At 44.8% G+C, this 27,601-nt stretch overlaps 1 protein-coding gene across 3 annotated transcripts in view; it reads right to left on the reverse strand.

Annotated features, from left to right (window-relative positions):
* ccar1 (cell division cycle and apoptosis regulator 1) overlaps positions 1 to 27,601 on the reverse strand; it is a 345,705-nt gene that overhangs the window by 111,089 nt on the left and 207,015 nt on the right. For all 3 annotated transcript variants that reach the window (XM_038773488.1, XM_038773487.1, XM_038773489.1), the window contains 5 exons: positions 23,819 to 24,044; positions 20,909 to 21,022; positions 16,271 to 16,437; positions 15,282 to 15,492; positions 14,256 to 14,339 (listed from right to left, as the gene is read on the reverse strand). In XM_038773488.1, coding sequence (XP_038629416.1) covers positions 14,256 to 14,339; positions 15,282 to 15,492; positions 16,271 to 16,437; positions 20,909 to 21,022; positions 23,819 to 24,044 — 802 coding nt within the window. The remainder of the gene's footprint in view (positions 1 to 14,255; positions 14,340 to 15,281; positions 15,493 to 16,270; positions 16,438 to 20,908; positions 21,023 to 23,818; positions 24,045 to 27,601) is intronic.

The following is a 27,601-nucleotide window of genomic DNA, read 5'->3' on the forward strand; positions in this document are numbered from 1 at the left end:
CGGCAAAGCTGAGGGTGACGTACAACATCAAAGTTTTTTATTTTGAAATGGTGGAGACGGCTGAGGCGTTCATAAAGGCAGAAGGCTTGGGACAGAAGTGAGGAGTGGAGCTGGAAAAGAGATTGTTGACTGTGATTGGGGAGCTGGAAAAATGTATAAATGTTATAAATTTCTTTTCACTGACCTGTATTGTAACTTACTTCACATTGTTATAGAGTTTAAGTTTTTGCTTGGTTTGCTTTTCATTTTGCTCCTTTTTTTATGGAGGAGGATCGATACTGAGGGAGATTTTCTCGAGGGGAAGTGCAGGGGGGATTCTTGGAGGGGGTTCGATGTTAATAATGGAAAGGGACAGGTCAGCCTCATTGGGCAGGGCCCGATAGTATGATGGTGGATAAGAAGGAGTGGGGTGTGAGACACCCCCAGTTAGGATAGTTATGTGGAACGTGAGGGGGCTGGGAGGTTCAGTCAAGAAGTTAAGGGTGCTTGCGCATCTTAAAAGTTTGAAGGTCAATGTAGCAATGCTGCAGGACACTCACCTGAGTGTGTAGGACCAAGTGAGACTTAGAAAGGGCTGGGTTAGTCAGGTGTTTCATTTTGGATTTGACAGAAGAGCACGAGGGATAATGGTAATGATTAGCAAAAGGGTACGGTTCCAGATGGAGAAGGTGGTTGCAGATCAGGGGGGTAGCTATGTGACTGTGACAGGAGCGCTGGAGGGGTGGCTAGTGGCGCTAGTAAGTGTATATGGTCCCAAGTGAGATGATGTGGGATTCGCAAAGAAGATGTGTGGGGCCATGCCCGACTTGGGCACACACAAACTGATAGTGGGGGGGGGACACTGGAAGAACATAAGAACTAGGAGCAGGAGTAGGCCATCTGGCCCCTCGAGCCTGCTCCGCCATTCAATTAGATCATGGCTGATCTTTTGTGGACTCAGCTCCACTTTCCGGCCCGACCACCATAACCCTTAATCCCTTTATTCTTCAAAAAACTATCTATCTTTACCTTAAAAACATGTAATGAAGGAGCCTCAACTGCTTCACTGGGCAAGAAATTCCATAGATTCACAACCCTTTGGGTGAAGAAGTTCCTCCTAAACTCAGTCCTAAATCTACTTCCCCTTATTTTGAGGCTATGTCCCCTAGTTCTGCTGTCACCCGCCAGTGGAAACAACCTGCCCGCATCTATCCTATCTATTTCCTTCATAATTTTTAATGTTTCTATAAGATCCCCCCTCATCCTTCTAAATTCCAATGAGTACAGTCCCAGTCTACTCAACCTCTCCTCATAATCCAACCCCTTCAGCTCTGGGATTAACCTAGTGAATCTCCTCTGCATACCCTTCAGCGCCAGTACGTCCTTTCTCAAGTAAGGAGACCAAAACTGAACACAATACTCCAGGTGTGGCCTCACTAACACCTTATACAATTGCAACATAACCTCCCTAGTCTTAAACTCCATCCCTCTAGCAATGAAGGACAAAGTTGGTGCAGCAGCCAAAATTTGACATTTGCTGGTCGCGTCAGAGGGGACGAAGGATCTGGCTGGGCTAATGTTGGAAATGGGAGGGGTGGACCCTTGGAGGGTTCTGCACCCGAGGGAGCGGGAGTACCCGTTTTTCTCAGCAGTTCATAAGGTGCATTCGCGGATTGACTTTTTCATGGTGGGGAAGGCGCTGCTGGCTGGGGTTAAAGGGTTGGAGTACTCGGCAATTGCAATATCAGATCATAAAGAACAAAGGAAGAACAAATAAAATTACAGCACAGGAACAGGCCCTTCGGCCCTCCCAGCCTGCACCAATCCAGATCCTTTATATAAACCTGTTGCCTATTTTCCAAGGATCAACTTCCCTCTGTTCCCCGCCTGTTCATATATCTGTCCAGATGCATCTTAAATGATGCTATCGTGCCCGCCTCTACCATCTCCGCTGGCAAACTTTCCAGGCACCCACCACCCTCTGCGTAAAAAACTTCCCACGCACATCACCCTCAAACTTTCCCCCTCTCACCTTGAAATCGTGACCCCTTGTAATTGAAATGAAAAATGAAAAATAAAAATCACTTATTGTCACGAGTCGGCTTCAAATTAAATTACTGTGAAAAGCCCCTAGTCGACACATTACGGCCCCTGTTCGGGGAGGCTGTTACAAGAATCGAACCGTGCTGCTGGCTTGCTTGGTCTGCTTTCAAAGCCAGTGATTTAGCCCTGTGCTAAACGCCCCATATATGACACCCCCACTCTTGGAAAAAACTTGTTACTATCCACCCTGTCCATACCTTATAAATTTTGTAGAACTCAATCAGGTCCCCCCTCAACCTCCGTCTTTCCAACGAAAACAATCCTAATCTACTCAACCTTTCTTCACAGCTAGCACCCTCCATACCAGGCAAAATCCTGGTGAACCTCCTCTGCACTCTCTCCAAAGCATCCACAACCTTATGGTAATGTGGCAACCAGAACTGCACGTAGTATTCCAAATATGGCCTAACCAAAGTCATATACAACTGTAACATGACCTGCCGACTCTTGTACTCAATACCCCGTCCGATGAAGGCAAGCATGCTGTATGCTTTCTTGACCACTATTGACCTGCGTTGCCACCTTCAGGGTACAATGGACCTGAACTCCAAGATCTTTCTGGACATCAATTTTCCCCAGGACTCTTCCATTGACCATATAGTCCGCTCTTGAATTAGATCTTCCAAAATGCATCACCTCGCATTTGCCTGGATTGAACTCCATCTGCCATTTCTCTGCCCATCTCTCCAATCTATCTATATTTTGCTGTATTCTCTGACAGTCCTCCTCGCTATCTGCAACTCCACCAATCTTAGTACCATCTGCAAACTTGCTAATCAGACAACATATACCATCGTCCAGATCATTTATGTATATCACAAACAACAGTGGTCCGAGCACAGATCCCTGTGGAACACCACTAGTCACCTTTCTCCATTTTCAGACACTCCGTTCTATCACTTCTCTGTCTCCTGTTGCCCAGCCAGTTCTTTATCCATCTAGCGAGTGCACCCTGAACCCCATACGACTTCACTTTTTCCATCAATCTACCCTGGGAAACTTTATCAAACGCCTTATTGAAGTCCATGTATATGACATCTACAGCCCAGCCCTCATCAATTAACTTTGTCACCTCCTCAAAGAATTCTATTAGGTTTGTAAGACATGACCTTCCCTGCACAAAACCATGTTGCCTATCACTGATAAGTCTATTTTCTTCCAAATGTGAATAGATCCTATCCCTCAGTATCTTCTCCAACAGTTTGCCTGCCACTGACGTCAAGCTCACAGGTCTATAATTCCCTCGATTATCCCTGCTACCCTTCTTAAACAAAGGGACAACATTAGCAATTCTCCAGTCCTCCGGGACCTCACCCGTGCTCAAGGATGCTGCAAAGATATCTGTTAAGGCCCCAGCTATTTTGTCCTTCGTTTCCCTCAGTAACCTGGGATAGATCCCATCCGGTCCTGGGGACTTCTCCACCTTAATGCCTTTTAGAATACCCAAAACTTCCCCCTTCCTTATGCCAACATGACCTAGAGTATTTAAACATCCATCCCTAGCCTCAACATCCATCTTGTCCCTCTCCTTGGTGAATACCGATGCAAAGTACTCATTAAGAATCTCACCCATTTCCTCAGAGTCCACGCATAAATTCCCTCTTTTGTCTTTGAGTGGGCCAATCCTTTCTCTAGTTACACTTTTGCTCCTCATATACGAATAACAGGCTTTGGGATTTTCCTTAACCCTGTTAGCCAAAGATATTTCATGACCCCTTTTAGCCCTCTTCATTGCGCGTTTGAGATTTGTCCTACTTTCCCGATATTCCTCCAAAGCTTCATCAGTTTTGAGTCGCCTCGATCCTATGTATGCTTCCTTTTTCATCTTAGCTAGTCTTACAATTCCACCCGTCATCCATGGTTCCCTAATCTTGCCATTTCTATCACTCATTTTCACAGGAACATGTCTGTCCTGCATTCGATGGATTGGATGGATATGGTACTGGAGAAGGGGATGGTACAGAGACCAAGGTGGCAGTTCGATGCGCGACTGTTGGGAGACCGAGGTGACAAAATTGAAAAAGTAATCGAGGAATACATAGGTTTTAACTGTGCGGGTGAGGTGTCAAAGGCGGTTGCCTGGGAGGCTTTAAAGGTGGTGGTGAGGGGTGAGGTTATCTCGTTCAAGGCTAGGCTAGACAGAGAGGTTGGAACGTCAGAGGGTAATAGATGAGATACTGGAAGTAGACAGGCGGTATGCATCAGATTGGGACCCAGCGCAGTTGGAAAAGAGGAAGGAACTCCAGGTGAGCTTTGACCGACTATCGACCAGGAAAGTGGTACGCCAATTGAGGTGAGCAAGGGGGGCAGTTTACGAGCGTGGAGAGTATGTTGGTGGGTCAGCTCCGTAGGGAGGCTGTGGCAACGGAAATTGTCCAGGTGCGGGACAGGGCAGGGAAGTTGGTGGTAGCTCCAGATCAGATTAACAAGGACTTTAAGGAATTCTATGAGAGATTATACAGGTCAGAGCCTCCTGGGGGAGGCCGGGAGATGCAGGAATTTCTAGATGGGCTGGAGTACCAGAGGTTAGGGGAGGGGGACAGGGCTACATTAGAGGGGGCGATTATGAAGCAGGAGATAAAAGATGCGATTGGGAGGATGCAGTCGGGGAAGATGGCAGGGCCAAATGGATTTCTGGTGGAATATTATAAAAAATTCAAAAATATGCTGATGGTGGGGATGTTTGAGGAGGCAATAGGGAAGGGGGTGTTATCACAAACTTTGGGGCAGGCATCGATTTCCCGGGACTTTCAAACGAGCGCGAGAGGGAGAGCCAACCGGGACTTTAAAAAGGGCGCGAGAGGGAGAGCCAGCCGGGACTTTCAAACGAGCGCGAGGGGGAGAGCCAGCCGGGACTTTCAAACGAGTGCGAGAGGGAGAGCCAGCCGGGACTTTCAAAAGAGCGCGAGAGGTGAGCCAGCCGGGACTTTCAAAAGAGCGCGAGAGGTGAGCCAGCCGGGACTTTCAAACGAGCGCGAGAGGGAGAGCCAGCCGGTACCGATCCTGTTTTTCTTTTAATATAAGGCTGGAACTGGAAGTACGACCTGCGGACTTCTGGAAAGGTTTTTTTTTTCCCCCTAGCCAATAAATTCTGGTGGAGAGGAAACCCGAGACACTACACGTATAGTGTCTCTCACCCGTCCTCCTCCTCTAACCTAATAATAAGACCCATAGGTGTGAGCAGGTAAGTGCTATATTATATTATTATTTTTTATTTATTTTATATTTGTTAACCAGAACATGGTTGGAACTTAGAGGGATGGCAGGGAAGGCAGTGCAATGTTCCTCCTGCAGGATGTTTGAGGTGAGGGATGCCGTTAGTGTCCCTGCTGATTTTACCTGCAGGAAGTGCAGCCATCTCCAGCTCCTCCAAGACCGAGTTAGGGAACTGGAGCTGGAGTTGGATGAACTTCGGATCATTCGGGAGGCAGTGGGGGTCATAGATAGGAGCTTCAGGGAAGTAGTTACACCAAAGACTGGAGATGGATGGGTAACTGTAAGAGGGACTGGGAAGAAGCAGTCAGTGCAGGGACCCCCTGCGGTCGTTCCCCTGAGTAACAAGTATACCGTTTTGGATACTTGTGGGGGGGACGACTTACCAGGGGTAAGCCATGGGGTACGGGCCTCTGGCACGGAGTCTGTCCCTGTTGCTCAGAAGGGAAGGGGGGAGAGGAGCAGAGCATTAGTAATTGGGGACTCAATAGTCAGGGGCACAGATAGGAGATTTTGTGGGAGCGAGAGAGACTCACGTTTGGTATGTTGCCTCCCAGGTGCAAGGGTACGTGATGTCTCGGATCGTGTTTTCCGGGTCCTTAAGGGGGAGGGGGAGCAGCCCCAAGTCGTAGTCCACATTGGCATTAACGACATAGGTAGGAAAGGGGGCAAGGATGTCAGGCAGGCCTTTAGGGAGCTAGGATGGAAGCTCAGAGCGAGAACAAATAGAGTTGTGATCTCTGGGTTGTTGCCCGTGCCACGTGATAGTGAGACGAGGAATAGGGAGAGAGAGCAATTAAACACGTGGCTACAGGGATGGTGCAGGCGGGAGGATTCAGATTTCTGGATAACTGGGGCTCTTTCTGGGGAAGGTGAGACCTCTATAGACAGGATGGTCAACATCTGAACCTGAGGGGCACCAATATCCTGGGGGGAAATTTGTTAGTGCTCTTTGGGGGGGGGGGGGGGGGATTTAAACTAATTTAGCAGGAGCATGGGAACCTGGATTGTAGTTTTGGGGTACGGGAGATTGAGAGTATAGAGGTCAGGAGCATAGATTTGACTTCGCAGGAGGGTGCCAGTGTTCAGGTAGGTGGTTTGAAGTGTGTCTAATTCAATGCCAGGAGTATACGAAATAAGGTAGGGGAACTGGCAGCATGGGTTGGTACCTGGGACTTCGATGTTGTGGCCATTTCAGAGACATGGATAGAGCAGGGACAGGAATGGTTGTTGCAGGTTCCGGGGTTTAGATGTTTTAGTAAGCTCAGAGAAGGGGGCAAAAGAGGGGGAGGTGTGGCGCTGCTAGTCAAGGACAGTATTACGGTGGCGGAAAGGATGCTAGATGGGGACTCTTCTTCTGAGGTAGTATGGGCTGAGGTTAGAAACAGGAAAGGAGAGGTCACCCTGTTGGGAGTTTTCTATAGGCCACCTAATAATTCTAGGGATGTAGAGGAAAGGATGACGAAGATGATTCTGGAAAAGAGCGAAAGTAACAGGGTAGTTGTTATGGGAGACTTTAACTTTCCAAATATTGACTGGAAAAGATATAGTTCGAGTACATTAGATGGGTCGTTCTTTGTACAATGTGCGCAGGAGGGTTTCCTGACACAATATGTTGACAGGCCAACAAGAGGCGAGGCCACATTGGATTTGGTTTTGGGTAATGAACCAGGCCAGGTGTTAGATCTGGAGGTAGGTGAGCACTTTGGAGACAGTGACCACAATTCGGTGACCTTTACGTTGGTGATGGAAAAGGATAAGTATACCCCGCAGGGCAAGAGTTATAGCTGGGGGAAGGGCAATTATGATGCCATTAGACATGACTTAAGATGTGTAGGTTGGAGAAGTAGGCTGCAAGGGTTGGGCACACTGGATATGTGGAGCTTGTTCAAAGAACAGCTATTGCGTGTTCTTGATATGTATGTACCAGTCAGGCAGGGAGGAAGGGGTCGAGCGAGGGAACCGTGGTTTACCAAAGAAGTGGAATCGCTTGTTAAGAGGAAGGAGGAGGCCTATGTGAAGATGAGGCGTGAAGTTTCAGTTGGGGCGCTTGATAGTTACAAGGAAGCGAGGAAGGATCTAAAGAGAGAGCTAAGACGAGCAAGGAGGGGACATGAGAAGTCTTTGGCAGGTAGGATCAAGGAAAACCCAAAAGCTTTCTATAGGTATGTCAGGAATAAAAGAATGACTAGGGTAAGAGTAGGGCCAGTCAAGGACAGTGGTGGGAAGATGTGTGTGGAGGCTGAGGAGATAAGCGAGATACTAAATGAATACTTTTCGTCAGTATTCACTCAGGAAAAAGATAATGTTGTGGAGGAGAATGCTGAGACCCAGGCTATTAGAATAGATGGCATTGAGGTGCGTAGGGGAGAAGTGTTGGCAATTCTGGACAAGGTGAAAATAGATAAGTCCCCGGGGCCTGATGGGATTTATCCTAGGATTCTCTGGGAAGCCAGGGAAGAGATTGCTGAGCCTTTAGCTTTGATTTTTATGTCATCATTGGCTACAGAAATACTGCCAGAGGACTGGATAATAGCAAATGTGGTCCCTTTGTTCAAGAAGGGGAGTAGAGATAACCCCGGTAACTATAGGCCGGTGAGCCTCACATCTGTTGTGGGTAAAGTCTTGGAGAGGATTATAAGAGATACGATTTATAATCATCTGGATAGGAATAATATGATGAGGCGTACCACAAGGATCTGTTCTGGGGCCGTTGCTGTTTGTCATTTTTATAAATTACCTAGAGGAGGGCGCAGAAGGTTGGGTGAGTAAATTTGCAGACGACACTAAAGTCGGTGGAGTTGTAGACAGTGCGGAAGGATGTTGCAGGTTACAGAGGGACATAGATAAGCTGCAGAGCTGGGCTGAGAGGTAGCAAATGGAGTTTAATGTGGGGAAGCGTGAGGTGATTCACTTTGGAAAGAATAACAGGAATGCGGAATATTTGGCTAATTGTAAAATTCTTGGTAGTGTGGATGAGCAGAGGGATCTCGGTGTCCATGTACATAGATCCCTGAAAGTTGCCACCCAGGTTGATAGGGTTGTGAAGAAGGCCTATGGTGTGTTGGCTTTTATTGGTAGAGGGATTGAGTTCCGGAGCCATGAGGTCATGTTGCAACTGTACAAAACTCTGGTACGGACGCATTTGGAGTATTGCGTACAGTTCTGGTCACCTCATTATAGGAAGGACGTGGAAGCTTTGGAACGGGTGCAGAGGAGATTTACCAGGATGTTGCCTGGTATGGAGGGAAAATCTTATGAGGAAAGGCTGATGGACTTGAGGTTGTTTTCGTTAGAGAGAAGAAGGTTAAGAGGTGACTTAATAGAGGCATACAAAATGATCAGAGGGTTAGATAGGGTGGACAGTGAGAGCCTTCTCCCGCGGATGGAGGTGGCTAGCACGAGGGGACATAGCGTTAAATTGAGGGGTAATAGATATAGGACAGAGGTCAGAGGTAGGTTTTTTACGCAAAGAGTGGCGAGGCCGTCGAATGCCCTACCTGCAACAGTAGTGAACTCGCCAACATTGAGGGCATTTAAAAGTTTATTGGATAAGCATATGGATGATAATGATGATAGCGATGTGCCCATTTGGAGTACTGTGTCCAGTTTTGGGCCCCACATCTCAGGAAGGACATACTGGCACTGGAGCGTGTCCAGCGGAGATTCACACGGATGATCCCTGGAATGGCGGGTCTAACATATGATGAACGGCTGAGGATCCTGGGATTGTATTCATTGGAGTTTAGAAGGTTAAGGGGAGATCTAATAGAAACTTACAAGATAATACATGGCTTAGAAAGGGTGGATGCAAAGAAACTGTTTCAGTTAGGCGAGGAGACGAGGACCCGTGGGCACAGCCTTAGAATTAGAGGGGGTAAATTCAGAACAGAAATGCGGAGACATTTCTTCATCCAGAGAGTGGTGGGCCTGTGGAATTCATTGCCGCAGAGTGCAGTGGAGGCCGGGACGCTAAATGGCTTCAAGGCAGAGATAGATAAATTCTTGATGTCGCGAGGAATTAAGGGCTACGGGGAGAATGCTGGTAGGTGGAGTTGAAATGCCCATCAGCCATGATTGAATGGCGGAGTGGACTCGATGGGCCGAATGGCCTTACTTCCACTCTTATGTCTTATAATGGCATAGTGTAGGTTAGATGGCCTTTAGTTTTTGACTTCCCATGTCGGTGCAACATCGTGGGCCGAAGGGCCTGTACCGCGCTGTATCGTTCTATGTTCTAACTGTACGCAGTATACCAAATATGGTCATACTAATGTCGTTGCTTTTTATGAATATGTGTACGTGAATCCATGCATAAAGATGCGCATGAGGTGAGTGCGTGTTTGTTTCATGCATTATTCTATGTTTTCGCTGCATTTGCTGTGTGCAAATTGGCTGTAGCATTTCCAATATTACAACAGTTACCAAATATCAAAAGTAGTATTTAATTGGTAATAAACAGCTTTCAGATGCCTGATGGTTGTGAAAAACGTTAAGAAATGCAAATCTCTTTTTGCTACAAAACTGACTCCTATCAATACCTCAAGTGTGTGTTCTGTCAGACATGAAATGGCCATTACTGTAGGCAATACAACAGAAAGCATTGGGCCATATCTTCTGACTAGTTTCGGAAGTTATGGTCCGCAGGAATTAAAATAATTTAACATGTACTTACCTGGTCTCGAAAACTGCTCTGAGATTTTCAAATGCTGGAGCTGCTCAGGGCCTGCATTGAAAGAAGTCCCAGGGCAGTTCATCTCTGAAAGATTCACACCCCTTTTATACTGCACTAACTACCAATTTCAGGCCTGGTGAAGGTAAGCGGACAGGATTTGGGGAGGCGGGAAGGTTGCAGATCCACAAGGGGAGAACAGATCTACGGATCGGGTGGGGTAGTTTGAGGGTTGGTGTTTGAGTCATGTTGGGTCTGTGGAAGTTGTTGGTTTGGGGGGGGGGGGGGTGCTGTTAATTTTAATGCGAATATATGATGGGGAAATAATACAGCAGTTTGTCTTTTACCTTCAGCAAGTTTATTCTACATACAGCTCAGTAAGGATATGAACTCCTTTTGATTCCCCATGCAGACTGTTCCAGCTGTATCCATTTACACTCCTCTGGAAGTTAAGCCAATTAGCTTTAATTAGCTTAACAATATAATTGCTCCGACGCCAGGGAGGCAGTGACAAGGTGGTATTGTCACTGGTCTAGTAAACCAGAGACCCAGAGCAATGCTCTGGGGACCCAGGAGATCTGCCTTCCTTACCTAGTCTGGCCTGTATGTGACTCCAGACCCACAGCAATGTGGTTGACTCTTATATGCCCCCTCAAGGGCAATTAGGGATGGGCAATAAATGCTGGCACAGCCTGCGACGCCAAACGATCCATGAATGGATAAAAAAAATTAACTTTCAAGAGTATAAAAGTTAACTGCCATTTTTGAAGTAATGTCCAATAATAAATAAATAACAAATCAAAATATTGGATTGATCCAAGCGCAGTCTGGAAGTCTAATTTCCCAATTTCACTCCAGCCCTGTGAAAGACACTGCATTAAGCTAAAAGGTATCTTTAACTTGGTTAGGAACTCACTCATTGTAACTTCGGACAACAGACTCGGGTTAGCGGAGCACAGGATGCATCTCAGTGGATCCCTAACCTGTGATTGTTTAAGCCCAATTACTGGGAGTAGAAAATGACACCACCCTCTCTCAAGCCAAGGGACACAGACCAAGAGTCACCTCTCACCTCCCTCCTGAAACGGGCTGTAACTGTTGATTTGTACCACTCAGTGTGACACAGGGCATTCATACTTGCACACTGAAAGATCATACAACTAAGGTTTGAAACAGGATAAAAGAGCGGCGGGGACACAGTGAAAGAGTGCGAGGAGAGCGGCGGGGACACAGGATAAAAGAGCGCGAGGAGAGCTGCGGGGACACAGTGAAAGAGTGCAAGGAGAGCGGCGGGGACACAGCTGCTGGAGAAGCGGCCTTCAGATTTTCGGCAGGAGCAGTTGCCAGGGGTCTGTCTCGAAGGTAATTTTACCTCTTTAAAAACTTACCTTGCAGGAGAAGCGGCCTTCGATTTTCGGCGGGGGCAGCGGCCAGTGGTCTGTCGGGAAGGTAAGTTTACCTCTTTAAAAACTTACCTTGAAGAGTGACATCACAGCAAAGCAGTGACCTGATTGGCTGGTAAGGGAAGTGTTCCAATTAGCAGTAGCTGGGAGAAATTCAACTCTTCGTGTGTTAGTAAGTATTGTGATTGGTAAGTAAAATCTTTATTCCTTTCATTTATTCATTATTTGATATTATATTTGTAATCAGTTAAGGTAAAGTGTAAAAATGGCAGGAGATCCCAGACCCGTGTTATGCTCCTCGTGCTCAATGTGGGAGTTCAGGGACGCGGCCGATGCCCCCGACTCCTTCATGTGCGGGAAGTGTGTCCAGCTGCAGCTCCTGTTAGACTGCATGACGGCTCTGGAGCTGCGGATGGACTCACTTTGGAGCATCAGCGATGCTGAGGAGGTCGTGGATAGCACGTTCAGTGAGTTGGTCACACCGCAGATTAGGATTGGTGAGGGAGACAGGGAATGGGTGACCAAAAGGCAGAGAAAGAGCAGGAAGGCAGTGCAGGTGTCCCTTGCCAAAACAGGTATACCGTTTTGGATACTGTTGGGGGAGATGACTCACCAGGGGAAGGCAGCAGTAGCCAGACTCATGGTACTGCTCTGATGCACAGAAGGGCGGGAAAAAGACTGGCAGGGCTATAGTCATGGGGGATTCAATCGTAAGGGGAGTAGATAGACGTTTCTGTGGTCGAAAACGAGACACCCGAATGGTATGTTGGCTCCCGGGTGAACGGGTCAGGGATGTCTCCGATCGGCTGCAGGACATACTGAAGGGGGAGGATGAACAGCCAGTTGTCGTGGTGCATATAGGCACCAACAATGTAGGTAAAAAACGGGATGAGTTCCAACAATCAGAATTTAGGGAGTTAGGAGGCAAGTTAAAAAGTAGGACCTCAAAGATAGTAATCTCAGGATTGCTACCAGTGCCACGAGACAGTCAGAGTAGAAATTCAAGAATAGTCAGAACGAATACGTGGCTTGAGAGATGGTGCAGGAGGGAGGGGGTTCAGATTTTGGGACATTGGAATCGGTTCTGGGGGAGGTGGGACCATTACAAATCGGATGGTCTACACCTGGGCAGGACTGGAACCAATGTCCTCGTGGGTGCTTTTGCTAACATTGTTGGGGAGGTTTTAAACTAATGTGGCAGTGGGGTGGGATCCAGATTAGGAAGTTAGAGGTCAGTAAACAGGCAGCAACTAAAGCCAGTAAGGTACTAGATAATAAACTCAATGTGACGAAGGGGAAGAGTAGACAGGGAAGAGATGATGAACGCAAAGGGACAGATGGTCTGAGGTGCATTTGTTTTAATGGGAGAAGTGTAGCAGGTAAGGCAGATGAACTTAGGGCTTGGACTAGTACCTGGGAATATGTTGTTATTGGTATTACTGAGACTTGGTTGAGCGAAGGGCAAGACTGGCAACTAAATATCCCAGGGTACAGATGCTTCAGGAGGGATAGAGAGGGAGGTAAAAGGGGTGAAGGAGTTGCATTACTAGTCAGAGATGATATCACAGCTGTGATTAAGGAGGACACGATGGAGGATTCGAGCACTTAGGCAATATGGGTAGAGCTAAGAAATAGGAAGGGTGCAGTAACATTGTTGGGACTTTATTATAGGCCTCCCAAAAGCGAGCGTGAAATAGAGGTACAGATATGTAGACAGATTATAGAAAAATGTAGGAGCAATAGGGTGGTCGTGATGGGAGATTTTAACTTCCCCAACATTGAATGGGACTCATGTAGTGTTGGAGGCGTAGATGAAGCAGAATTTGTAAGGAGCATCCAGGAGAGGTTATTTTGAGCAGTACGTAAATAGTCCAACTCGGGTAGGAGCCATGCTGGACCCAATATTGAGGAATGATCTCGGCCAGGTGGTTGAAGTTTCAGTCGGTGATTACTTTGGGAATAGCGATCACAATTCGGTAAGTTTTGGAATACTCATGGACAAAGACGAGAGTGGTCCTAAAGGAAGAGTGCTAAATTGGGGAAAGGCCAAGTATAACAAATTTCGGCAGGAGCTAGGGAATGTGGATTGGGAGCAGCTGTTTAAGGGTAAATCCACATTTGAAATGTGGGAGTCTTTTAAGGAAAGGTTAATTAGAGTGTAGGACAGACATGTCCCTGTGAAAATGAGGGATAGAAATGGCAAGATTAGGGAACCATGGATGACGGGTGGAATTGTGAGACTAGCTAAAATGAAAAAGGAAGCATACATAAGATCTCGGCGACTTAAAACTGAAGCAGCTTTGGAGGAAAATCGGGAAAGTAGGACAAATCTCAAACGCGCAATAAAAAGGGCTAAAAGGGGTCATGAAATATCTTGGGCTAACAGGGTTAAGGAAAATCCCAAAGCCTTTCATTCGTTTATAAGGAGCAAGAGGGTAACTAGAGAAAGGATTGGCCCACTGAAAGATAAAAGAGGGAATTTATGCGTGGAGTCAGAGGAAATGGGTGAGATTCTTAATGAGTACTTTGCATTGGTATTCACCAAGGAGAGGACATGACGGATGTTGAGGCTAAGGATGGATGTTTAAATACTCACGGTCAAGTTGGCATAAGGAAGGGGGAAGTTTTGGGTATTCTAAAAGGCATTAAGGTGGAGAAGTCCCCAGGTCCGGATGGGATCTATCTCAGGTTTCTGAGGGAAGCGAGGGATGAAATAGCTGGGGTCTTAACAGATATCTTTGCGGAGGAAAGTAGATCCTTGGAAAATAGGCGACAGGTTTAAAGGATCTGGATCGGCACAGGCTGGGAGGGCCTGTGCTGTAATTTTCTTTGTTCTTATATTTGAACAGGTTTTGTCTTTATTGAAAATAAAAGTAGCTGCTTACTTTCATTGTCTTTGGATCCAGCTTCGACCAGTGTGTAGGAGTAGAGATTTCTTTACTCTCCCCATCATCCTTCTCCTCCTCTTCCTGTTTAAATAAAAAAAAATAACAGAAATAATCAGTAATATTTGGACGTCTGGAGAATGTATTCACTCATTTTTTTTGAAACAAGTGTAGCTGATCCGTGCAAGTAGTAAAGGTCACAACTGCCCCTCAGAATGACTCCTCAATGTTACTGAATAGAACAGTTCACTGCTCCATAAACACATGCTCTTTAACTGATCACATGCCACTCATCAGCCAATCAAAGCCAGATCTGTGGAACACAAAAAGGTGATCAATGACATCAAACAAAAGGACGCAAGGGCTGCACAGACACTGTAGGTCCCTGGCGGCCACACTGTGTTCTTATCGCCTCTCAATAAGTACAAGCCCCCCCAGACATGTTCTCTATCAAAGTGTCTGCTCCACACACCCCACACTGCACGAAACTGTGGCTCAACCAACTGACCTGCAAATCAAATACTTTGAAAGAGTTTGTGCATATCCAATGATTGTGTAGGTAAGAGTAACATACTCGAGTTAAAGAAAGAGAAAGGGGATATTGAAAATTTGGAAAGTAGTAGAAATTTCTGTAAACAACTAACAACACCTGCCCAACTCAACAACTAGTGACAAGCTTCCAGCAGCAATTTGGTTTTCTCTTTGGGTATGAAGGAGCCAATTCGTAACAAAAGGATTACAATTTGAGAAAAGAAAATTAAGTTTCAAATGTGCTAATTCTCATGTTTTAAGGAATTTTCAAATGACAAAATCAATTAAAAATCATGAAAGGTAGTTTGCTGCAACTCTATGCTGGGAGCTGTATTACCAGTTACTGTAGCTTTGCATCTATGTCTTCTTAAATGTATGCAATGCTCATAAAAAGAGCACGTTACTTGATCTGTGTGTATGTAGTGCGCTTTTTTTTTGTGGTTGTGTCCCTGTGCCTGTGAGAAGCGGAAATGGAAAAGGATTAGCGTTCAGTGCCTGTTCTCCATCAGCCTCCTTGTGTTCAGCCTGGAGCTTCTCAACCAGCTGCTGCTTGTATCCACGGGAGAGCACTTCCCACTCTGAACGGGTGGGAAGGCAATGCCAAACATCCGGCAGAAATATAACCACGGTCTCCACATGGGCTGGAACCGTCCGCCCCTTGTGGTGCTCCTCGGGGCGATGGTAACGGATCTCTGCAAAACGGTACCTGTTGCAAGGGAAGAAGTGTATTGGAAAGGAAAATTCTATCAGACATCACATAGACCCTAAATGACTCGCAGGACATCAAGCTAGAGAAATCTGTCATACACACAGCTCAATGTCACTTAACTGCAACTGTCGGCATCCAGACAGGCGAATAGGCAATTCACACTGTTCAGTTATAATAATGGGAGCCTGATTATTACTAGAGACTGTACAATAACGATGCTCGCAATGAAGAGCAAAATACCATAATCTTTAAATTTTCTTTGAAAACACTGTTTTATTGCCCCGCGGTTAAATGACACCAGCTGTACAATTCAGAAGAGCTGCACGGCCATCACTTAAAATTTATTTACATAAAAAGATGGAAACAATTCTATTATCAATTGAGCATCCTAATTACTCCTCCCAGTGGCGAAATCCTCTCCACGCACGACTTTTCTTCAAGGCATATAACATATACAGCAACACATTAACATGAAATATTAATACAGATTTAGTGTTTAAAACATGTCTATTAAATATGGATTCAAATCAACGGTTTATATATAAAGCACTTAAACGTCTCCAATGTAATTCTTACAAAATAATGACATCTCTCAGTACGAGTCATGCATTGCCACATAACAGGTGCCATGAGAGTAGAACTAGAAGAACAACGTCATGTATTTTACCTGGAACATGGCCGGCTGCTAGACAAGAAAGACTCCAATCACATTTAACAGAAAACGGATCTCAATGTTTACAGAAAGGCTCTACCCTGTTGCTGAGTCATTACTTACCACTGGGTACAACCACTTAGGTCAATGCTCGTCAGGGCCTTACAACAGCGAATAGCAGTTCTAATCAATACTGAAGGGTCGGTCTCAGGATTAGGTCCATCCAGAGAGGGAGACCAGTGACCCCCAATGGCCATAGCTTCATCTTTTCCTTTCATTCCTACCAAGAACTGTAAAATAACACAAAAACCAATTTGCATTTTCATAAATGTAACAATTACATAGAAACATAGAAGATAGGAGCAGGAGGAGGCCTTTTGGCCCATTCATTACGATCATGGCTGATCATCCAACTCAATAGCCTAATCCTGCTTTCTCCCCATAGCCTGTGATCCCATTCTCCCCAAGTTTTATAACCAGCTGTCTCTGGAATATATTCAATGTTTTAGCATCGACTACTTCCGGTGGTAATGAATTCCACACGCTCGCCACTCTTTGTGTGAAGAAGTGTCTCCTTATCTCTGTCCGAAATGGTTAACCATGAATCCTCAGACTGACCCCTGGTTCTGGACACATCCATCACTGGTAACATCTTCCCTTCATCTTATCTGTCTAGTCCTGTGAGAGTTTTATAAGTCTTGATGAGATCCCCCCTCATTCTTCTGAACTCCAGTGAGAACAATCCCAACCTAGTCAATCTCTCCTCATATGACATAGAACAGTACAGCACAGAACAGGCCCTTCGGCCCTCGATGTTGTGCCGAGCAATGATCACCCTACTCAAACCCAAGTATCCACCCTATACCCATAACCCAACAACCCCCCCTTAACCTTACTCTTTAGGACACTACAGGCAATTTAGCATGGCCAATCCACCTAACCCGCACATCTTTGGACTGTGGGAGGAAACCGGAGCACCCGGAAGAAACCCACGCACACACGGGGAGGACGTGCAGACTCCACACAGACAGTGACCCAGCCGGGAATCGAACCTGGGACCCTGGAGCTGTGAAGCATTTATGCTAACCACCATGCTACAGTACCGCCATCCCTGAAATTAATCTGGTAAATCTTTGCTGCATTCCCGAGAGCAAGAACAACCTTCCTCAGAGAAGGAGGCCAAAATTTCTGTCAATATCTGAGATATATAAAAGGCCATGTCCACCGCCTCTACAAGGCTTAATGTCTCAGCAGCAATGCTTTTGACCACTCTCCTTATTTTCTTTGTTCCCCACACAAGAGGGCAACATTTACCATTGTTACCCAAAAGGAAAATTATAAAACCTCCTGCGCTTGAAACCCCATCACATAAATTTGCATAGGACACATCACTATAAACTATGAGTTTCAAGTGCTTAAGGTCACCTAAAACCGGGAACCTCAAAACACACTCCTGCATTTTGAGTTTGACCAACGCTTTATTTGCTCTTATTATGTCTTCCACTTTGGGATCGTTCATTTTTGTACTCAACTCTGAAACATCAAAACTTACGTCCGGTCTAGTCTGTCTACCTAACCAGTTCAGTTGCCCAATTAAACTTTGCAGTTGCTCTTTTTCCATCTTTACATAAGAATATAAGAACTAAGAGCAGAAGTAGGCCATCTGGCCCCTCGAGCCTGCTCCGCCATTCAATGAGACCATGGCTGATCTTTTGTGGACTTAGCTCCACTTTCCGGCCCGAACACCATAACCCTTGATCCCTTTATTCTTCAAAAAACTATTGATCTCTATCTTAAAAACATTTAATGAAGGAGCCTCAACTGCTTCACTGGGCAAGGAATTCCATAGATTCACAACCCTTTAGGTGACGAAGTTCCTCCTAAACACAGTCCTAAATCTACTTCCCCTTATTTTGAGGCTATGCCCCCTAGTTCTGCTTTCACCCGCCAGTGGAAACAACCTGCCCGCATCTATCCTATCTATTCCCTTCATAATTTTATACGTTTCTCGAAGATCTCCCCTCATCATTCTAAATTCCACGAGTACAGTCCCAGTCTACTCAACCTCTCCTCGTAATCGAACCCCTTCAGCCCTGGGATTAAACTAGTGAATCTCCTCTGCACACCCTCCAGCGCCAGTACGTCCTCTCTCAGGTAAGGAGACCAAAACTGAACACAGTACTCCAGGTGTGGCCTCACGAACACCTTATACAATTGCAGCATAACCTCCCTAGTCTTAAACTCCATTCCTCTAGCAATGAAGGACAAAATTCTATTTACCTTCTTAATCACCTGTTGCACCTGTAAACCAACTTTTTGCGACTCATGCACTGGCATACCCAGGTCTCTCTGCACAGCAGCATGTTTTAATATTTTATTTAAATAATAATCCCTTTTGCTGTTATTCCTAACAAAATGGATAACCTCACATTTGTCAACATTGTATTCCATCTGCCAGACCCTAGCCCATTCACAAACTATCCAAATCGCTGTGCAGACTTCCGGTATCCTCTGCACTTTTTGCTTTACCACTTATCATAGTGTCGTCTGCAAACTTGGACACAATGCATTTGGTCCCCAACTCCAAATCATCTATTTAAATTGTGAACAATTGTGGGCCCAACACTGATCCATGAGGGACATCACTAGCTACTGATTGCCAACCAGAGAAACACCCATCAATCCCAACTCTTTGCTTTCTATTAATTAAGCAATCCTCTATCCATGCTACTACTTTACCCTTAACGCCATGCATCTTGATCTTATGTAGCAACCTTTTGTGTGGCACCTTGTCAAAAGCTTTCTGGAAATCCAGATATACCACATCCATTGGCTCCCCATTATCCACTGCACTGGTAATGCCCTCAAAAAATTCCACTAAATTAGTTAGGCACGACCTGCCCTTTATGAACCATGCTGCGTCTGCCCAATGGGACAATTTCTATCCAGATGCCTCGCTATTTCTTCCTTGATGGTAGATTCCAGCATCTTCCCTACTACGGACGTTAAGCTCACTGGCCTATAATCCTATAATTTCCTGCTCTCTGCCTACCTCCTTACTTAAACAGTGGCGTCACGTCTGCTAATTTCCAATCCACCAGGACCACCCCAGAGTCTAGTGAATTTTGGTAAATCATCACTAGTGCATCTGCAATTTCCCTAGCCATCACTTTTAGCACTCTGGGATGCATTCCATCAGGGCCAGGAGACTTGTCTACCTTTAGCCCCATTAGCTTGCCCATCACTACCTCCTTAGTGATAACAATCCTCTCAAGGACATCACCTGTCATAACCAAATTTCTATCAATCACTGGCATGTTATTTGTGTCTTCCACTGTGAAGACCGACCCAAAAAACCTGTTCAGTTCCTCAGCCATTTCCTCATCTCCCATTATTAAAACTCCCTTCTCATCCTCCAAAGGACCAATATTTACCTTAGCCACTCTTTTCTGCTTTATATATTTGTAAAAAATGTTGCTGTCTGCTTTTATATTCTGAGCAAGTTTACTCTCACACTCTATCTTACTCTTCTTTATAGCTTTTTTAGTAGCTTTCTGTTGCCCCTTAAATATTTCCAAGTCCTCTAGTCTCCCACCAATCTTTGCCACTTTGTATGCTCTTTCCTTCAATTTGATACTCTCCGTTATTTCCTTAGATATCCACGGTCGATTTTCCCTCTTTCTACCGTCCTTCCTTTTTGTGGGTATAAACCTTTGCTGAGCACTGTGAAAAATCTCTTGGAAGGTTCTCCACTGTTCCACCCATGAAGTCTTTGCTCCCAGTCTACCGTAGCTAGTTCTTCTCCCATCCCATTGTAATCTCCTTTGTTTAAACACAAAACACTAGTATTTGATTTTACCTTCTCACCCTCCATCTGTATTTTAAATTCCACCATATTGTGATCGCTCCTTCCGAGAGGATCCCTAACTATGAGATCATGATAATGATAATAATAATGGATAAGCATATGGATGATAAGGGCATAGTGTAGGTTAGATGGCCTTTAGTTTTTTTCCATGCAACATTGAGGGCCGAAGGGCCTGTACTGCGCTGTATCGTTCTATGTTCTATGTTCTATGTTCTATGAATCAATCCTGTCTCATTACACAGGACAAGATCTAGGACCACTTGTTCCCTCGTAGGTTCCATTACATACTGTTCTAGGAAACTATTGCGGATACATTCTATAAACTCCTCCTCAAGGTTGCCTTGACCGACCTGGTTAAACCAATCGACATGTAGATTAAAATCCCCCATGATAACTGCTGTACCATTTCTACATGCATCAGTTTATCAGTTAAAACTTTAACTTCAAGAGCAAGTTGGAGTGCACACAAGAAACAGATTAATGCTGACAATGCCAAATTGCAAGCAAGTGAAATTTAAACAGACAGGGACACAAAGAAGGTTCTTACTATTGGGATTCAACATTTTGAAAACCTTTGGAGAATTAATTCTGGGCCATCAGACTGTTGTTTAGAATATTACAAATTCCAAACAAGTTGCAGCGTGACAAGAAACAACTAATGGCTGTCTGTTTTACACCACTCTAGATGTGGCTGGAAGTGGAGACTAATCCATTATTCAGAGAAAACTACAAAACGAGCAACACAATCAAAGCCACAAATATCAATTTAAGGAAGAAACAACTATGTTTAAATAATGAGCTGGGCTAACACTCAGATCGTGCAGGTTTATTTTACCTAAAAAATCCAAGGAATATCGAAGAGTGCAAGACATAAGAGTTAAATATTCTTCTACCTTGATGAGTCTTGCAGGATGCTGGAATCCTTCCCGTATCTCTTGAGAATCCTCAGCAAGAGCACATGATTTGTGGAAGAGTTCATCCATACCAGGGCTTGCCAACAGCATGACCTAAAAGGATCAGACAGTACCTTAAAATCAACCAAGAGCAGAATTATCCAATATATCCAAAAAACACATCTGCCCAAGACAGAAAACTACTTTATTTCTGCTTCTTGACATTTTTAAAGCTGGTTGTCTCCTGTAATTAATGTGGTACATGTAATTTACGGTCAAAACATGTCTTTCAGAGCGATTTGTCTATCCCACTGCCAATGCTCCACAAATGCTTTCATCCACCCCTCTTTATCTAATTTTATGAGAATAACCGTGAGATTTTCTCCCTCATATACTTATCAAGCCTTATTTAAAATACCATTAGTTATTTTTAAACTACTCCATGTCATAACAAGTTTCACAGTCTCATCACTCTCTGGATAATGGGGTTTCTAGAATTCCCTATCAAACTGTTATGTTAAATATATTTAAAACTGATATGGAACATTGGTTCAGCCGCAGCTGGAACAGTGTCCCCAGCTCTGGGCATCACACTTTGAAAAGGATATGAAGGCATGAGAGATGGTGCAAAAAAGATTCACAAGAATGGTTCCAGGAATGAGAAACTTCAGTTAGAAAAATAGATTGATGAAGTTGGAACTGTTTTCGTCAAGAAGGTTAAGTGGAGGTTTGATCGAAGTTTTCAAAATCATGATGAATCTGGATAGAGTGGAGAGGGAGAAATTGTTCCAATTGGTGGAAGGATCAAAAATAAGAGGGCACAGATTTACAGTAATTGGTGCAAGAGGCAATAGCGATATGTGGGAATAATTTTTTATGCAGTGAGTGTTTAGGATCTGGAATGTAGTGCCGAGGTGGAGGCAGGTTTAATCGAAGAATTAAAGAGGAAATTGGATTATTAATTGAAGAGAAAGTTATGGGAAGAAAGCAGGGAGTAGCACTATGTGAATTACTCCTTTGGAGAGCCAGCACTGAGGTTATCGGTCAAATCACCTCCTACTGCGCTGTAAGAGTGCTGATTCTGTAAAATTATGAGTGATAATTTGATATTTATAGCCCTTGATTTCAGACTTTCCTCAAGTCAATTTATAGACTTGGATCACCAGTCTTCTCATTTCTAGAGTCTTGTTGAACTTTTCTGATGGTAATACCCCCTCAGTGCTGTATCATCCAAGTAAAACTTGGTCCAGTCATTCCCCTTCTTCAATTTCTCCACACCCAGAGTCATTTACAAGAGTACAAAAAAAATACTGCCAAGGAGACTGGCTGGGCAGATATGTAGGTGCTGGTTTTTATATAGTTCAATTTGGTAGAAAAAGGACAGAGGCAAGATAAAATAAAAGGTGCATTTCGAAAGGGGGTGCTGGAGCAGAGGAACCTTATGCATAAATAATTGAAGATGGAAGGTACAGATTGAGAGTAAATAAAGTAAACTTCACCCTGGACTTCATTAAGAGGGGCATGGAGAACAAAAACAAGTATGTTGCTTTAAGCTTGTATAAAATACTGTTTTGGCTTTATTGCATCCAGTTCCAGCACCACTCAATAAAAAGGCATTGGAGTGAGAATGCAGAAAATAGTCAAATTCATGAGGGGTTTAAACAAAGCAGAGAGAAACTGTTGCCATTAGTAGAAGAACTGTGAATCAGAGTGACACAGATTTAAGGTAATTGTTAGGATGGCATGGTGGCGCAGTTGTTAGCACTGCTGCCTCATGGCACAGAGGACCCGGGTTCGGTCCCGGCCCCAGTCACTGTCCGTATGGAGTTTGCACATTTTCCCCGTGTTTGCGTGGGTCTCACCCCCACAAAGGTGTGCAAGATAAGAGGATTGGCCATGTTAAATTGCCTCTTAATTGGAAAAAAATAATTTGGTATATAATAAATTTACAAAACAAAGATTTAACGTAATTGGTAAAAGAAGCAATAGCAACAGCATGGAAAACCTCTTGACACAGCGAGTGGTTTCTGATCACAAATGCTTTGCCTGAGAATTGGAAGCAGATCCACTTGAAGCATTAAAGAGGGAATTGGATCAGGATAGGAAGCACGTGCAGGGCCACAGGGGTGTGGGACTATTTCAGAGAGCCAGCAGAGGCTTCTGTGATGTAACCATTTCATGATGTTGTGGTTCAAATTCAGAGCAATGAATGAGCTACGCCTCTACCAAGTGAGTCGAACAGCCTCAATCTAGTCCAGATCCCATAGTTCAGCAAACTCACTGATAGGAATGGAAAAATGTGACAGAGCTGCAGTAGGAATGCTTTTCTGACTTAGACTGAGATGGAGTAGAGAGCATCTATTGAGCTGGGGATTCAAACAGTTTTCCAAAACGAACTGCACTCACAGTAATGAGCACAGCCTTCAGCTGTAGAAATAAACAAGATTGAATCTATCTTTGCATGGCAATACATTACAGACAAACACAAAATCCTTTTGACAAAGATGAGCCCAATTCACAGAACACAAAGCAACTGTGAACATAGAATCATAGAATCCTGACTGTGCAGGATGCCATTCAGTCCATCGAGTCAGCACTGACCCTCTGAAAGAACTCCCCATCTAGGCCCAATCTCCACCCGATCCCCATCAACTCTAACTAACCTTTGAACACTAAGGGACAATTTAGCACAGCCAATCCACCTCATGTGCATATCTTTGGACAGTGGGATGAAACCGGAGCACCTGGAGGAAACCCACGCAGTCACAAAGAATGTGCAAACGCCACACAGACAGGGACCCAAGGTCGGATTCGAACCCGGGTCCCTGGCGCTGTGACACAGCAGTGATAACCACTATGCCACCGTGCCACTGTATGAAAATGAAATAGTATGAGATCTAAAATACAAACCTTTGCACTGTACAAATGGTCTGCATCTGGTGGGTCAAGCACGACTGTGATCTTCTCCAGGGGGTCCACCTCTTTATGAACAATATGGAAATTGCACTGGTTTCCAAGTTGAAATGGTCTATTTAGAAGAAATGCATCGACCCATGTGAATTGCGTATCGAAGAAATCACTCGGAATGTAAAGATTCTGATACCGGCGCCGAAGCTCCATCATGTCACAAGATGCACTGCATGAAAAGCAAATATTACAAATAATGAACAAAAGAACAGACTTCACAAAATTTTCAGAATTGAAACAAGGATGCCACATATTGTGCTGTGTGCCAATTCCTTTAAGAGTTCACGTTTGCATGAATTCAAGTTAGGGGAGACACGGTGACACAGTGCTGGACTGCTGCCTCAATGCCAGGGACCCAGGTTCAATTCTGGCCTCAGATGACTGTGTGTGTGTGTGTGTGTGTGTGTGTGTGTGTGTGTGTGTGTGTGTGTGTGTGTATGTGGAGTTTGCACATTCCCCGTGTGCGCATGTGGATTTCCTCCGGCTGCTCCGGTTTTCTCCCACAGTTCAAAGATGTGCGGGTTAGGTGGATTGGACATGCTAAATTGTCCCCTGGTGTCCAAAAAAAATGTGTAGGCTAGGTTAAGAGGTTCTGAGGATAGGGCGGGGGAGTGAGCTTGGGTGGAGTACTCTTTCAGAGAGCTGGTGCAGACTCAATGGGCCTAATGGCCTCCTTTGCACTGTAGGGATTCCATGAGGTGACTCTGTTCCTGCCGCGGAAAGAACCACCCCAAACAGCAAACATTACGAAGCTCAAGGAAGAGTTTCTAAGCCCCAGCTAGTGTGAGTCGGTGTGACTTTTGTAGCTACACGTTTAGGTCATTTTTAAAATTTCTCAATATGCATTAAGAGGTTTCCAATTTGAGACAAAGAATGCAAACTGTGGCCTGTTTCTTAACTAAATTCTCAAACTCTTATACCAAGCAAAGTTTCACATACAGCAACTCTGCCTCATCAGCTTCTAACCAGTCATTTGTGAAGATCATCCTGGTTTCTCTCTTGATAGGAAAGACTGGCTATGGTGACATATTCTTCTACTCAGTAGTAAAATAAAAAAGGATTTGATTATATTTCCAAGTGCTGTGAACCCCGCTATTAGATGAATCGGAATGATTGAATTTCTTTGTCTGGTTCTTAAAATGCACATTTATTAAAGGTTGTAAAAATTGACAAATTGGTGAATCAAACCACAACAAAAATCATAAGATCAGAAGTAGGCCATTTAGTCTCTAATAGTCTATAACAGACCATGGTTGATCTGTAACTAATTCCACATCAGGATCAATTCAACTTGTGTCGCCTTTTCCCTGAAGCCCTGCAAATTTTCCCTTTTGTTTTCTGGTTCTCAATCCATCCACCAAAAGAATAATTTCTCTCCATCTACTCTGTCCAGACCCCGCTTAGTTTTTCAGAACCTCCGTCTTCTCTCAACTTTCACTTCTCCAAAGAAACAGCGTGAACTTCTCTATATGCCCATGTAATAGAAGTGAAAATTCCTGCAACCATTCCCAGTAATCTTTTCTACATCCTTTGAATTACTTCACATCCATCCTATAGTGTGGTGCACAGAACTGGACACAATGGGAGAAATTTTCCCAAAACGACAGAGAGCTGGATCAGACGTGAAAAGCAGTGTGAAACTCACCGACTTCACAGAAGCCTTTTCTCACCGATAATAATAATAATCTTTATTGTCACAAGTAGGCATACATTAACACTGCAATGAAGTTACTGTGAAAAGCCCCTCATTGCCACATTCTGGCGCCTGTTCAGGTAGACAGAGGGAGAATTCAGAATGTCCAAATTACCTAAAATCATGTCTTTCGGGACGTGTGCGAGAAAACCAGAGCACCCGGTGGAAACCCAAGCAGACACAAGGAGAACGTGCAGACTCGACAGACAGTGACCCAAACCGGGAATCAAACCTGGGACCCGAGAGCTGTGAAGCAACAGTGCTACCCACTGTTCAACTGACCCACGACACCCGGTGTACTTTCAAAAAGCTGGCGAGCATCTCATAGCCAGTTTGGATGGGGCCTTAAAATGCCTGCAAAGCCGGGATCCTGAGATCAGGACGCCCGATCTCACATTTAAGGCCCCGAGCACTCCTCTCCAAATGGAGATCAACGCACTCCTTCATCTCCTTGCAGTTATTTAGACCCTTCCATCTCCCACAACGTACAAAGGGACCGACCCAGCACTCCCACCAACGGAGATGGGTTTCCTTCATGTACCAGGTGGTAATGCCCTCCATTGGCCCTCAACAGTGACAGTGACCCAAGCCAGGAATCAAACCTGGAACCAAAGCGATGTGAACAGTGCTAACCACTGCGCTACCATGCCACCCATTTATGTAAAATCATGAAACTCAATTTCATACCCTGACTGCATGAACCTGATGCAATAAACAGCAGGTGACAGGAAGATCTCAAACAGAGATCTCACCTGTGCAAATCATATTTTGCTCCTCTCACGAGATTTAGTGGCCAAAACTGGGATTTGCGCCCACAGTGAACAGGGCCACTGGATCACGGTCAATACTCTAGCTGAGGCCCAACTACAGGTTTACCATGACCTTCTTGCTTTTGTGCTCTATGCCCCTATTATAAAGTTTTATTAACTGCGTTCTCAACCTGACTTGTCATCTTAAATGATTTGTGCACATATTATCACTGGTTCCTTTGCTCCTGCACCCTCATTAAAATTCTACCCTTGATTTTCTGTCGTCTCACCACATTCTTCCTATGCCTCCGTATTAAATTTTAACGCCAGCTGTCCACACATGCCCTTTTGAAGTTTAACACTACCTTCCTCACAGTTCAGAACACTTCCAAGCTTTGTGATAAAAACAAAGAACAAACTGCACAGGAACATGCCCTTCAGCCCTCCAAGCCTGAACCGAATATACCACCCTAGGCCTAAACTCTCAGCACTTCCTTGTGCCGTATTGCTCTATACCCATCCTACCCATGTATTTGTCGAGATGCCTTTTGAACGTCGTGCATCTGCCTCCACAACCTCCCCTGGCAACGCGTTGCAAGCACTCACCACCCTCTGCATAAAAAAACCTGCCTCGCACATCTCCTCTAAACTTTACGCCATGGACCTTAAACCTGTGCTCCCTGGTGACTGATCCCTCCACCCTGGGAAAGAGTGCCAGTCCATCCACTCTATCCATGCCTCTCAATCTCCTCCATTCTAATGAAAACATTCCGAGTCTGTTGTTCACAATCTTTGAAATTGGATCCTGTTCGCAAGTCTTGGTCATTAATATATATCAGGATGGGCGGCACAGTTGCGCTGTGGTTAGCACTGCTGCCTACGGCGCTGAGGACCTGGGTTCGAACCCGGCCCCGGGTCACTGTCTGTGTGATGTTTGCACATTCACCCCATGTCTGCGTGGATTTCACCCCCACAATCCAAAGATGTACAGGTTATGCGGATTGGCTACGTTAAATTGCTCCTTCATTGAAAATAAAAATAATTGGGTACTTTAAATTTTAAAAAAATAAATTAAAAAATTAATATACATCAGGAAGCCATGATGTGAAGATGCCGGCGTTGGACTGGGGTGGGCACAGTAAGAAGTCTTACAACACCAGGTTAAAGTCCAACAGATTTGTTTCGAATCACTAGCTTTTGGAGCGCAGCTCCATCCTCAGGTGAGCAGGGTTCCGAAACCTTAAGTTCTGGGGAACTCCACTACAAATCTCCATCTGGTCTGAA

The sequence above is a fragment of the Scyliorhinus canicula genome, chromosome 16 (assembly GCF_902713615.1).
Source record: "Scyliorhinus canicula chromosome 16, sScyCan1.1, whole genome shotgun sequence".
In the NCBI taxonomy this organism is placed as follows: Eukaryota; Metazoa; Chordata; class Chondrichthyes; order Carcharhiniformes; family Scyliorhinidae; genus Scyliorhinus; species Scyliorhinus canicula.